The following is a 15381-nucleotide window of genomic DNA, read 5'->3' as shown; positions in this document are numbered from 1 at the left end:
GGTCCAGCTGCCCTCTACACCCCAGAATAGAAAAACACAGCTGAGCCCAGGAGATTACTGGGCAATGTAGTCCGCCGGGCTCCGCTACGTCTCTGATTGGCCGGCCGCGGGGCCCGTTGCGGCTCCGCCCCTGGTCTCCATGGCAACTCGGCTGGTTCTAGCCCGTCAGTGCTAGCCCGGCCCTGCCCCTCCCTGCATTTTTTCCGCGCTGGCTGAGATTCAAAGAGAAGTGGAGGTGGGAGGGAGCGACAATGCAAAAATCACATAAAAATTGGGACAGAGGAAGGAAGCTACAGTTACGAAGGAGAGCTGCAAAAGTTGCAGTAGAAAGGTTCGGAGTCCCGACAGGTTCCGTAGCCCACAGAAAAGAAGCAAGGGACGGCAGGACTGTTTCACACTTTTCTGCTTCTGGAAGGTGCTGGACAAAAACATGGAACTAATTTCCCCAACAGTGATTATAATCCTGGGTTGCCTTGCTCTGTTCTTACTCCTTCAGCGGAAGAATTTGCGTAGACCCCCGTGCATCAAGGGCTGGATTCCTTGGATTGGAGTTGGATTTGAGTTTGGGAAAGCCCCTCTAGAATTTATAGAGAAAGCAAGAATCAAGGTATGTGGTCTTGGCAGGCGGGCTCTCCAGAGGAGACAATGCTTTCTTTTTTAAATTTTCTTTGATTGGCTCTTAAGTGCGGTGCTAGAACACGGGGAACATACCTGCTTGCCTCAACTAAAGGATCTAGTCATTTCTGAATTCCTCTACTAACAATTAACAACAATATCCTGTGCAAAATTTTGCGAAAGAAATGAAATACAATCGCAGCGTGCATCTACATTTTTGGAAGTAGAAATTAACTTTTCGTATTTTTACCTCATCGAAGTTAAGTTCCAAATGTGTATGTATTAAGTAAATGTTTGCAGTAATTGGGAAAGATAAAGTGTAATCCAATTTAAGTTTGTGAAAATGAATAATTCGTATCCAAATCGGAGTTAACACCAAAGTGTTGTACAAATTGCTTGCACATTTGGTCCGTACAAAATAAACAGGCTCTGTATTTTTAGCTGACGTTGTTATTTGATGATGATGTACTCCATTTTCACTACGGCCTGAGGAGACTAGTAATCCTCCTTGTAGTAGAAGTTTTTGTCTTGAAAGTATCTTTTAAATGTCTGAGCACTTTAAGGAACAGACCTTTATTAATGTCTTTTAAGTTTTATTCAATTTCCAGTCACAAAGATTTTATGGTATTTGTCTAATAAATTTGTATGAAATTATCATTATTCTTATGAATTATAATACTTTCTGTGGTGACCCATTTTCTATCTGGTTAGCCCAATTTGTAGAATGAATTTATACGTAGTAGCATTATTTTACCACTGATCATTTACCTTCAAAATCTCAGAAATTCCAATTTAGTAAAAAACATATAGAAAATTAAAGAGAACTAAGATGAAAATAAAAATAACCCAGAATATCACACCAGATATACTGTAAAAATTTAGTGTATTTATATTATTTTGGTCTTTTTCCTGTGTATTTACAACTATTTAATGAACAACAATGGAATAATAGTGTAATACTCTTTTATGTGCTTTTGACTTTAACATATAATGTGAATAACTTTCCTTTACCATGAAATACTTTGAATCTTCCTTTTATGGCTATATTTTGTCATAGGAGGATACAATAGTTTACTTGAATCTCAATAGTTGGGTTTATAGGTTGCTGCCAACCTTTTTTCTTTCTTTCAACCAATGCTTCAGTGAACATTCTTGCGTGTGTGTGTGCATGTATTGATTGTGTGGTTGTACATTTTGCAGTTATCTGATTGTTTACTCAGAATAAATTCCTAGGAGTAGAATTGCTGAGTCAAAGGACATGCACACTTAAATTGTTTATATGAATGTGTTACCTTTGGAAAAAGATGTACGAATATGCAATTTTTATTTTCCATCGACTATATGCAATTGCCTAACTTCTCAAATACTGGGCCACACTGAATACCATAATTCTTTGCAATTTTTGCTAGTCTGATAGATGAAAAATTATATCTCCTAAAGAAATACTCCTTTGTCTCCCACAGCCTTCCTTATGCATATGATCTTGATAATTTTTAAGGAACTGTTTTTTTACAAGCTTGTGTCAGAAGGCTAAATATTTGTGAGGTCTCTGTTGCTTTCCTGACTAAACAAAACAAGTTATTGCTGGACTCCGTGGTTCACACCTGTAATCCCTACACTTTGGGAGGCAGGGGTGGGAGGATTGCTTGAGGCCAGGAATTTAAGACCAGCCCTGGAGATATAGCAAGACCTCATCTCTACAAAACCTAAATAGAAAAATAAAAAATTTAATCTGGTCCAGTGGCACATGCCTGTAGACCCAGCTCCTTGGGAGGCTGAGGCGGGAGGATTGCTTGAGCTCAGGAGTTCCAGATTCCGGTAAGCTATGATTGAGCCACTGCACTCCAGCCTGGGCAACAGAGCGAGACCTTGTCTCTTAAAAAAAAAATAAAGAATATGACTGCATTATTTGATGTTTTACTACTAAAAGCTTTTAAGGTTCACTCTTGCCTCTTCTTGTACCCTTAATCTGGGCAGTATGATAAAAAAAAAAGCCAGGGTGCTCCCACCTTTGGTGCCAGGCGAGATTCAAATCACACAAACCCCAACCTTCATGCAGGAAGGCTCACACCAGCCTACCCCCTAACCACAGTAAAACCCTAAGACCTGTCTCTTTTCACTGTTTTCTCAAGTCATTTTCAGATCAGCTTGAGAGGACTGCCCTTCTTTCCCCAGAGAAGTCTCATTGTGTATGAAGTAAACCTCTTCATACCCTCTCGGGGGGTGCATGGGTGTGTGTGTGTGTGTGTGTGTGTGTGTGTAAATGTAGTCATTGTCTTAACATCCAAACCAGATCTTGGGCGGGGGTCCATTCTGAGTTTCCGCAGTGGCTGCAACAGGTACTCAGTAGACTTGATGCGAAATCGCATCTAAATGACAACTGCATGAGACACTACTTATGGCGTATTGAACCTTCAAGAAAAAACTTCTAAAACTCCATCATTAGCTAACACTCTCAGCTTCTCATGCTCCTCTAGAAGACTGAGAAGAGACAACTTCGGTGACCACAAAAAAATCTTCCCATTATTTTTATTTAATCTTTGAATAGATCATGCATTTATACGGTTCAAAAAATTGTAAATATAAAAACTACAGGAAAAGTCCCTTCAACCTCTTTTTCCCTTCCACCCAGTTCTCACTCCTCACTCCCAACCTTGGCAACTGTAATTCATTTCTTATATATTGTTTCATAGTTTCTTTAACTGTATACAAGCAAATAGAATTATAGATTTTTATTTTCCACCTTATAAGCAAAATGTGTCATATTATTCACACTGTTCCTTTGTCAATAGGGATTTACATATTACTACCGTATAGAACTCCTAGTTCTTTTCTTTGAAGATGCATGGATATGGCTACATTTATTTAATAAGTTTCCTCATTGATAGACATGTGGTAGTCAGATTTCTAAGATAACCTGCAATGATCTTGCAACGATTCCCTTGTGTGATCACCTCCTTTTGAGTGTCAACAAAACCTAGTGACTCACCTCTAATGAACAGAATATGGCACAAGTGATCTGATGTTACTTCTGTGATTAGGCTTTCATCTTGATAGCAGACTCAATTGCCTTCCTAGTTTGCACTCTTTGATGATGAGAGCTGTTGTTAGAGAGAGGCCTACAAGGCAAAAAATAGAGGGAGGCCCTGGCCAACCCCAGTAAAAACCAAAGGTCTTCAATCCAATAGCCTGTGAAAAACTAAATTCTGCCACCAACCATGTCAGCTTGATAGTGAATACTACTACCCGAGTTGAGCCTTGAGATGGCTAGAACCCAATCTTTAGTTACAAAATTCTATTACAACAGAAAAACCCATATTGCAAACCTGATACTTTGTACTTTATAATTGAGACAGAGGATTTTGTTTATGCTTCAAACTGCCTGGTTATATCACTCTTTTGTTTATTAGAATTTACCATTTTTTAAGCATGAGACATTGATAAAATTTCTGGCACTCTAAGAGAGTTATTTTAAACATGTAATAGTATAGACGATCTGCAGCTGTCTACAAGTATCTGTTTATTGACACAATGGAAACATTATTTGTTTTTTTTTTAACTTTTACCGACTGTTTTAATATACATCAAACAACCTGCATTAATCCTTTTAGTCTTTTTGACCTACCCTGTCTGCATCTTAATCATTTTCTTGTTGTGCCAATACTGTTTGCATAATAGTAGGTTTATAATTTATGTTTTTAAATTTTTTTTATTATTATACTTTAAGTTCTAGGGTACATGTGCACAACGTGCAGGTTTGTTACATATGTATACATGTGCCATGTTGGTGTGCTGCACCCATTAACTCATCATTTATATTAGGTATATCTCCTAATGCTATCACTCCCCCCTCCCCCCACCCAACAACAGGCCCCGGTGTGTGATGTTCCCCTTCCCATGTCCAAGTGTTCTCATTGTTCAATTCCCACCTATGAGTGAGAACATGCGGTGTTTGGTTTTTTGTCCTTGCGATAGTTTGCTGAGAATGATGGTTTCCAGCTTCATCCATGTCCCTACAAAGGACATGAACTCATCCTTTTTTATGGCTGCATAGTATTCCATGGTGTATATGTGCCACATTTTCTTAATCCAGTCTATCATTGTTGGACATTTGGGTTGGTTCCAAGTCTTTGCTATTGTGAACAGTGCCACAGTAAACATACGTGTGCATGTGTCTTTATAGCAGCATGATTTATAATCCTTTGGGTATATACCCAGTAATGGGATGGCTGGGTCAAATGGTATTTCTAGTTCTAGATCCTTGAGGAATCGCCACACTGTCTTCCACAATGGTTGAACTAGTTTACAGTCCCACCAACAGTGTAAAAGTGTTCCTATTTCTCCACATCCTCTCCAGCACCTGTTGTTTCCTGACTTTATAATGATCACCATTGTAACTGGTGTGAGATGGTATCTCATTGTGGTTTTGATTTGCATTTCTCTGATGGCCAGTGATACAGAATGGGAAAAAATTTTTGCAATCTAGTCATCTGACAATGGGCTAATATCCAGAATCTACAAAGAACTCAAAAAATTTACAAGAAAAAAACAACCCCATCAAAAAGTGGGCAAAGTATATGAACAGATACTTCTCAAAAGAAGACATTTATGCAACCAACAGACACATGAAAAAATGCTCATCATCACTGGAAACATTATTTGAAAACACAGTGTCCCAGAGTGTACTAGGCTGAAGTTCGGTATTTTGCAAAAATATTCAATAAATAGTTTAAGTAGATTGTTGGAAAAATATTTGCTCAATAAAGCATCATTATTTTTCAGGTTCTAATGAGGGAAATGGTGTTTACCTCCCACCAACAGGTGTAGAATGTGAAATTCTGAAAATGTGGGCATAGGATCTAAATGTCAAGCAGCCCCCAAAAAGACAAAGTTCCCTACATTAAAATAGGTAAATTAGACAACTTCTGCAGTTTGTCTACTTAAACAGCTCTTGGGAAGGGCACCTCCTTTAAGCCACTCTAAGCGATATTTGAAGTCTTACCTGTAGTCATCTATGTTGAGTTAAAATCTACTTTCTCTTACATTATTAAAGCTGCACCAACTTTGTTTTGGTTAGTGTTTGGATGATACATATTTTTCTATCCCTTTCAATTTTTCTGAGTCTTTATATTTTAACCCAGTCTCTTGAAAAATAAAAGATAGATTGAACCAAATGAAAATAAAAATACAACATATCATAATTTCTATCACTATGTGCTTATATTAGAAAAGAAAAATCTGAAATTGATAAACTTTCAAGAATCATCTCCTTCTAAAAACAGAGTAAAATAAGCCCAAATAAAGCAGAAGGAAGGAAATAGTAAAGAACAGAAATCAATGAAGTTGAAAATTAAAAAAAAAAAAAATAAGGAAAATCAATGAAAGAAAGAACTGGTCTTTTTAACACTGCCAGACTTCATGCAAGACTGATAGAGAAAACATCAATGACCAATGTTTGAATGAAACAGGGAATATCACTGCAGACATTAAAAGGGATGATAAGAAAATACTATGAGTAACTCTACAAACATAAATTTAACAAGTTACATAAAATGGATCAATTCCTAGAAAAACATATTCTAGCAAAACTATCCAATATACAGTACATAATTTTAATAGCCCTACACTATTAAGGAAATTGAGTTTGTATTTTGATAACCTCCCAGAAAGAATTCTCTATGCCCAGATTGTGTCATTGGAAAACTATACCAAATGTTTAAAAAAGAATTAACTATGAGTTCCATTTCTTCCAGAAAGTAGAAGACAAACGAACATTTCCCAGTCTATTTTATGAAGCTGGTATTACCTTGATATCAAACCACAGATAGTACAGAAAAAAACTACAGACAAATATTACTTATGACAAATATTACTACAGACAAATATTACTTTGTTATTTCTGCATCTATTAATAGATGCAGAAATAACAAAATATCAGCAAATAAAATTTATCAGTATATGAAAAGAATTACCAAGTGAAGTCTGTCAATCCACACAGGCCGCTGTATTAACAAGCTAAAGAAGAAAAAGCACATAATTGACACAGAAAAAGCATTTGACAAAATTCGATATCCATTCCTGATATCCATTCATGATATCAGGATTCATGATAGAGGGAAATTTCCTAACTTGATAAAGGACATCTACAAAAATCCTATAGTTAACAGGACACTTAAATGATGAAAGACTAAATACTTCCCCATGTGATTGGGAACAAAGCAAAGATCTCTGTTGTCACAACGGTTGTTCAGCATACTGCTGGAAATTTTAGCCTGTGCAATAAAGTAAGAAAAGACAAGAAAATACATATAGATTTGAAAATAAGAAATAAAACTGTCTTAATTTGCAGATTACATGATTGTCGATGTAGAAAATCCCAAGGAGTCTACAACAACCTCTGGAATAAATACAAGGTATACATAAAAATATCAATTGTTTGGTTACATACTAACAATGAACATGTGGAAACCATAATTAAAAATACATTACCATTTATAATAACTCAAGAAATATTTAGTTATAAATGTAACAAAATGTTTAGAACTTGTATGCTAAAATCCACAAAACATTGATGAAAAAAATCAAAGGTCTTAAGGGAGAGACATACTGTGTTCCTGATTGGAAAAGTCAACATATTAAAAATGTCAGTTTCCTCCAAACTGATATCCAGGTTTGATGCAAATACTGTTCCCAGCAAGATTTGTTGTAGATATAGACAAGGTTATTCTAAAATTTATATGGAAAGACAAACTAAAATACGTAAAAAAATTTTGAAAAAGTAGAATAGAATGAGAGGAATCATTCCACTCAATTTCAAGGCCTATTATTAATCAAGATGATTTAGTACTGGCAGAAGGATAGACACAAAGATCAGTGGAACAAAATAGAGTATCTAGAGATAGATCCACACAAATATGCCAACTGATTTTTGGCAAAGGTGCAAAAACAATGAAATAAAGATGGCCTTTTTAAACAAATGGTGATGGAGCAATTTGATAGCATAAGCCAAAACAAACAAAACAACAACAAAGAACCACCCCCAACACACACAAAACATGAATTTCTACCTAATTCCTGTATCTGATATAAAATTAACTCAAAATAGATAACAGACTTAAATGTAAAACATAAAGATATAAAACCTGTAGAAAGAAATATAGAAGAATATCTTCCTAATTTGGGATAGAAAATAGCTCTTAGACTTGACACCAAAAAGACAGTTCATAAAAGGAAAAACTGATAAATAGAACCTCATCAAAATTAAAAGCATCTGCTCTGTAAAAGAGCTCATTAAAAAGATTTAAAGAAAAGCTACACACTGGGATAAAATATTTGCAAACCACATGTCCAACAAAGGACTGGTATCTAGAATATATAAAGAACTCTCAACACTCAACAGTATAATACAAAATCCAGTTCGAAAATGGGCAGATGACATAAACAAGATGTATCAATGAAGAGAATATTCAGATGGCAAATTAGCACACGAAAAGATGTTCAACATCAATAGTCATTAGAGATATGCAAATTAAAATCATGAGATACTACTACACATCTATCAGAATGGCAAAGATAAAAATAGCAACAACACCAAATATTGGTGAGGATACAGAGAAACTGGATTACTTATACATATGGTGGAAATACCAAATGGTACAGCCACTCCAGAAAACACTTTCCCAGTTTCTTAAACATCTAAACATGCAGCAACCGTATGACCTGGCAATTGCACTTCTAGGAATTTATCACAGAGAAACTTAATGTTTACATAAAAACCCAGATACAGATGTTTATGGAAGCACTATTTGTGATAGCCCTAAACTGAAAAGAATCTCACTGTCTTTCAACCTTATTTATTTTTATTGTTTTTATTTTTAGAGACAGTCTTGCTGTGTTGCCCTGGCCAGAGTGCAGTGGTGCAAATCATAGCTCACTGCAACCTCAAAAACTCCTGGGCTCAAGTGATACTCCTGCCTCAGACCCCCAAAGCAGTGGGATTATAGGCATGTCTAGCCCAGCCTTCATAATGTTTAAATAAACTGTCGTGCATTCATACAGTGGAATACTACTCAGAAATATAAAGGAATGAATGATTGATACACACAATTTGGATGAACATTCAGAGAATTACACTGAATGAAAAGCCAGTCCCCCCAAAATTGTATACTAAATGCTTCTGTTTATATGACATAATGAAATTCAAAGTTATAGAAGTGGAGAACAGATTAGTGGTTGCCAAGGATTAATGAGAAGGTAGGAATGAGAGAAACAGTGGGGGGTGGCTATGAAAGGGCATCATTTAAGATCTTTGTGGTGATGGAAACATTCTGTACCTTGACTGTATCAATGTCAATAACTTGCTTGTGATACTGTACTATAGTTTTGCAAGATGTTAATACTGGGAAAACAGAGTAATGGATACGTAGGCTCTTTCTGTAACATTTCTTACAACTGCATGATAATCTACAATTATCTCTAAATAAAAAGTTTAATTAAAAAAATATACAAGCACCACTTCTACAACATACCGTGTGCACCTGCCTTTACTTCGTAACACTGAGGCTGCTGACATTGCATACAAAAAAAGAACAAAAGGAAAGCAAGTAAAACAAACACAACAACAAAACCCTGTTACATAATTTCTAACACTGTGCATGACCATCTTTCACTCTGCAGTTATATTGCAGTTACTTTAAATGCCTCACATCAACAATTATCTCAACTGCTGATTCAATGTATTTGAATGTGGTTAGTCTATACTTGTGGCCAGGTGCTTATAGATGTTACAAAAAGCTACCTACTAATGGGAAGTTAAGAATTCTCATTTGAACAAAACTTTAACAATGAAAATGAGTCATATTCTAAGTACTGGTTAACAAACAGTTACAGATAGGAATGTTAGAAAGCAGTGTAGGTGTCTGGATCACTAATGTACAAAAATGGGACTTCATTTTCTGTTGGCTTAATGATTTTTGGACCTGCAAGTTGCCCAGTAGCACCCAACACTGTGTTGCAGAAGTAGTCATGTGCCATCTCTTGGGAGGTATAGAAATGACTAATACTGAAGTAGTGATGAGCATAAATTATGCCTTGAGATATGTATAATGCTATAATGGAATATGAAAGTATGGTGATTTCTTTTGATGATAGAGTCATGGAGAAGATTGTGGTTTGTTGCCCACATTCATAATTGAAGAAACTGCTAAATTATACTTAGACACCAATAAAAATGATGACTTTTTTTTTCCCAACAAGGTCATAGACCCCTGCTATCAAACCCTGTGCTACAGTATGCTCACAGGTTGCTAAGAGTGATCTGATAAAGAGGGGAAAATTAATGATGTAGGAGAGAGAGTCATAAATGTAGAAGAGAGAAGGCAAGAGTGTAGGATCCATAACACAAATGGAGAAGTGTTGACATTTCACAAGGGCAGGAACCTCCATCTGTGTTAAGAAGAGGGAACACATGGAGAATGGGTGCAAATGTATATACCTTGCAGGATTTAGTAGCGAGAAACTGAGACTGCTACTTGATTGCTCCATTTTTCCAGTGAGTTACAAGGCAGGGACACTATGTCAGAGTGGAGAGGTTGGGCAGGTTGTACAGGTGAAATAGTCATTTTGAAAACTAGGAAAGTGAACAGATTAGAAAAGTGTATAGGATTGCAAGACATTGTTGAATAACCATGGATTTCCCATAAACCAGTTGGCAATTTTGAACCTTTTTGTTGAACAATATTCAGCTATAGGTCGCTTATAAGTCTACTAATATCTTGAAAACAATGTTTAAATGTCACAATGTTGATATAATTTCTAATTATTTATAATTATTATTTTCTACTTATTTCATACTACAAGAAAGGAAGCTACAAATAGGCCATAAAATGATCAAAGGGAACATTACTAGGACAGAACAAATTAAAATGTATATAACTCAGATCTGGCTGAAACAATCAAAATTTATAACTAATTACCAAATATAATCATAATAATTTTTCTTTTGACTATAACTTCAGCATTGGGATTCTTGAGGAGAATGTTCTTAAACATGGCTTAGGAATGCTTACTAATATAATCTGTGTTTGTTTTATTTCAGTATGGACCGATATTTACAGTCTTTGCTATGGGAAACCGAATGACCTTTGTTACTGAAGAAGAAGGAATTAATGTGTTTCTAAAATCCAAAAAAGTAGACTTTGAACTAGCAGTGCAAAATATCGTTTATTGTACAGGTAAAGAATATTTTCAGATAGTCCATTCGAAATCCAACATTGGAATCCAGGAGTAGTTTTAGGTAAAAATTACATCCTCATTCCTCTATCAAGAATGATGAGGGTCCATTATTTTATTCTTGAGGTATGGGTAGAAGAGGAAAGAGTTATAGGTAGAATAGTTTGGCCATTGAAATGCAAATGAATGGCAACCTAATGCATTTAGATTTTAATTAGACACGTGAAAGTGATAAGGTTACCTCATTGATGTTTTCTTTAGAGAATATTTGGAATCTGTATCATGTTACAGCTTCCAAGATGTCACTAACTCTGTTCCACTGCTGTGTATACAATGTTCTACAGGGTACAGCTCTTGGACTGGTTACATGTTACTCAGTCCCTGAAACTAGAATTCCATGGCTTAGTAAATCCTTTACAGTGGCATTTCCTGAAAATTTTATAGGGCTGTTATTGTAAGTGGGAGCTTGACTTGCCCTTTCACAAATCCTCCATCTTTAGAGACTACCAGATTGTATAGTCAGCATGCTTCCAGTATGGCTGTCTGCCTTCATTTCTTCCTAGGCTGCAATTGTGTGTACTGGGGCCATGTGTCCTCCCTGCAACGCAGAGCTGGTTCAATTTGTGTCTGGTTCTTTTTTGTGCTTTCACAATGTTTTTGCTTGCTTCTATTCTCTGTGGCTTCTTTCTCTCTGTTTCCCTTTTTTCTTCTTTGGTTCCTTTTCATGTAAACTTTTGTGCATTTCTTGCTATTAAGACAAGAAAGTTTGTTTTAAAAGCCAGCAGTAATCAATAGAATTATATATTTTTTTTCTTCTTGTATGCGTGATCATCACAACCTGTTGGTGAAATTCTTTGATTATTTAGTGCTTCTTGATACTTGGACTATGGAATTTTAGATCAAATAATACAAATATTTTGAAGGCCTTTGATCTGTAGAGTCACATATCCCTTCAGAAAAATTTACTGAGTTACCTATCAGAGGTGTATGGAAATGATTGAGTTTTTTTCACCTGAGCCTCCTCTGGGGACTTTCATGTTTAAATATTTCATTGAACAGATGAAATATATTAATATTTATTCTTGAGTCAGCTTCCCATCCCTCCCATATAGTAGATGTATGCTACTATACATAGACAAGATGTATAGTAGCATACTATACATACCAGTATAGTGTATGTATAGTAGCATAGTATACATACTATACTGGTATGGTAACATAGAGAAGATGTATGCTCAGGAAATCTAAAAGTGTTTTTAGATTTCATTAACTTACACAAAATGTGTCTTACACGTAATAGGACGATGAAATACAAAATTAAAACTTATTCTTTGAAAAAGTTACTTCAATAAAATGACAACAATGGACACAGGGGACTACTAGAGGGAGCGGGGTGGGCGGCGGGGGGGTAAAGGTTGAAAAACTAACTATTGAGTACTGTGCTCATTACCTGAATGATGGGATTAATCATGCCCCAAACCTCAGCATAACACAATATACTCCTATAACAAACCTGCACATGTAACCTTTGAATCTAAAATAAAATTCAAAATTTTTTTAAAACAGAAAAAGTTACTTCAAGGTCAATAAAACAAGATAAAATAAAAATATAAAGAAATGAGTAAAAAATAAACCACAATTTCTAATTAGGAATGTGTGTTGTAGAAGGAGCATGAATACTAACATAAAGAAAATAGTGGGCTCAAAGCTATTCATGGGGTTAGGAAAGGCCTTCTGGTGGAAGTAGTGTTCAAGAAGACACTTGAAGGACAAATAGAAATTTGCAGGAGAAGTTTGAGGCTCATAGGTATAACTGTGTGGGATTGGGTGGGAGTAAATATGGGTATAATAAAGGAGAGAACATTCTGAGCAGACAGAACAGCCTCTGAAATGCTGGGATATGTAAAATACGTGTTTTTAATGTATCTGGACTGTAGATTTGGAGGGAGAAGGGCTGAAAATACCAGCTCTCTTAATCACCCATTTATAGATTATCCCTTAAAGTGAATAGATTTCCATTATCTCACAGAATACATTGAATCTTTTTTGTTTGTTTGTTTTGAGATAAAGTCTCTCTCCGTCGCCCAGGCTGGAGTGCAGTGGTGTGATATTGGCTCACTGCAACTCCACCTCCTGGGTTCAAGCGATTCTTCTGCCTCAGCCTCCCCAGTAGCTGGGATTACAGGTGCCCACCACCGCCAGCTAATTTTCCTATTTTTAGTAGAGACGGGGTTTCACCATGTTGGTCAGGCTGGTCTGGAACTCCTGACCTCAAGTGATCCACCTGCCTTGGCCTCCCAAAGTGCTGGGATTACAGTTATGAGCCACCACACTCGGCCGAGAATAGGTTGAATCTTTATCTACTTTTATTTATGGGAGGTGACCTTATGTGCTGGGAGGACTTTGGCTGTAGTTCCTGCTGACCAAATAATAGTAGATGTATATTGACTGTGTGTTTCAAGGAGTTGTTGCTTATTTTGAAAATAGTTTTCTTTGTTCATAGCATCAATTCCAAAGAATGTCTTTTTAGCACTGCATGAAAAACTCTATATTATGTTGAAAGGGAAAATGGGGACTGTCAATCTCCATCAATTTACTGGGCAACTGACTGAAGAATTACATGAACAACTGGAGAACTTAGGCACTCATGGGACAATGGACCTGAACAACTTAGTAAGGTAAATAGATGCATTAGTATGATTTAATCTTGCTTTTTGTTTCAAATAAAAAAATTGAAACCTATACATTGGACTTCAAACATTGTCAGGTTGATTAATGAAATCTACCTAACTAGGCTATTAAGAGATAATCTTTTAAATTATTTTTTTTGAGATGGAGTCTCGCTCTGTCACCAATCTTTTAAATTCTAATTCAATTTAGCATTTCTATTTTATGGTGAGCAAACAAGCCAATACAGTCATTGTAATACATTTGCAGTAATTTCTCCTTAGTCATTACATACATTTGTGTATAAACTACATGGATTTTCTTCTTATAATTTTCATACTTCCTTTAGAATTTTCATAAAACATTCAATGCAATTTGCGATTATTAGAATGAGAGGACGTTGAGAGGATAGGGGAGAGAATGGAATCATAAAGTGGTGAAAAAGGTCCAGAAGATGTTTGTGTTACTTAACAAGTGGCTCAGGCAAAGTCAGTGTGGGCCTCAGGACTGAGCCCCAGGGTCCTCTATTAAGGGAGATCCCAAGAGACAGGGAAGAGCAGCAGATGGAGTCAGCCCCATTCTGAAGCTTTCTGGAAAAGTTAAATTCTGGGCATGGGAGCCATGAAAAAAATTTCCCACATGCATAAAGAGATTTCGTAAGTTGAAGTTACCTGAGTCACTTTGCCATCTCAGCAGGAATCCTGGAATGCCCAAGGCAAGATTGAGCAGTTCAGAGTCAGAATGACAGTGAACATTTTGTTAGAGGTCCAGTAGTAGGGGGTGGAGAGGGGACACAAAAACAAACAACCAAATTAGAAAATGTGCTGAAGCATACCCAATATCTATAACAAAATGAAGATATTGAAATGAACAAAATATTCTTGGATATTTTTGAAACTTTGGGTGGAGGAGATTATGAAGGGATGGTAAATAAAAATTAAATAAACAGTATTAAGTGTTTTAAGGCATATTAACAATATTTTATATTCTTTATCTTAAGTATGCTACAGTAATCACTTTATTCTCTTAATGGTAAAACTTATTGATGATATGTACTATATTTCAATGGGCAATGGTTTGAATTTATGGGATCCTGTGAGAAATTAGGAAATTTGGTGACTAATATTGCCCTGATTCTTTGTTTTTGTTGTTGTTGTTGTTGTTGTTGTTGTTGTTGCTGTCTAAAGGCATGGACTATATCTTAGCTACTATTATTTGCTAAATAAATTATTGTTGAATTGTATTAGATCAGTTTATTATCTCGTATTTGTCAGAGTTTAATATGCTTGTTTAAAAAGCATTTAAATATCTTCAGATAAATCAAACTACAGTTTCAGTTCCCCCAGTATTATCTTGACCACAGTAAGCAAATATCAAAACTTCTTAAGAGTGACTTTTTCCCAAAAGAATCTGTCACCTATTATCGGCTCCCCATATATCGCTATGAAATAATGCCCTGCTTTGTATCCTTTGCCTTTCTTCTTTGGTCTTCGGGTCTGACTTTCTGTGTGTTTCTGTCTTTGTAGACATCTCCTTTATCCGGTCACAGTGAATATGCTCTTTAATAAAAGTTTGTTTCCCACAAACAAGAAGAAAATCAAGGAGTTCCATCAGTATTTTCAAGCTTATGATGAAGATTTTGAGTATGGGTCCCAGTTGCCAGAGTGTCTTCTAAGGTAACAGTTGTTTCCTATAATTAATTCATTGACCAAGCTTCTCTCAGCAATTCAACACCTCTCATTTTTCTGTTCTAAGTAGATGTAACAGCAGTTTAAGTGGGAGAGAAGCCATTTCTTATGACCTGTTTGTTTTTGGCGTCTGTATGTGAATTGAAGGAGGACCAAGGAAGAGAGGTGCTTTTCTTATTGT

The 15381-nt window shown here is 36.0% G+C and overlaps 1 protein-coding gene across 7 annotated transcripts in view; it reads left to right on the top strand.

The window, feature by feature from the left end:
* The first annotated feature begins 71 nt into the window (after positions 1–71).
* The window catches only part of LOC100458771 (24-hydroxycholesterol 7-alpha-hydroxylase), a 139205-nt gene continuing 123895 nt past the window's right edge, over positions 72–15381 (top strand). For 6 of the 7 annotated variants that reach the window (XM_063724823.1, XM_024249196.3, XM_054557600.2 and 3 more), the window contains exons 1-4: positions 72–607; positions 10712–10847; positions 13349–13523; positions 15039–15188. In XM_063724823.1, coding sequence (XP_063580893.1) covers positions 431–607; positions 10712–10847; positions 13349–13523; positions 15039–15188 — 638 coding nt within the window. In that variant the 5' untranslated portion in view covers positions 72–430. Of the gene's footprint in view, positions 608–6964; positions 7029–10711; positions 10848–13348; positions 13524–15038; positions 15189–15381 lie in introns of all 7 variants that reach the window. The other variant, XM_063724825.1, reaches the window with a different exon arrangement.

Source organism: Pongo abelii, chromosome 5 (assembly GCF_028885655.2).
Source record: "Pongo abelii isolate AG06213 chromosome 5, NHGRI_mPonAbe1-v2.0_pri, whole genome shotgun sequence".
Taxonomy (NCBI): Eukaryota; Metazoa; Chordata; class Mammalia; order Primates; family Hominidae; genus Pongo; species Pongo abelii.
This window is presented reverse-complemented; position numbering and strand designations above follow the sequence as displayed.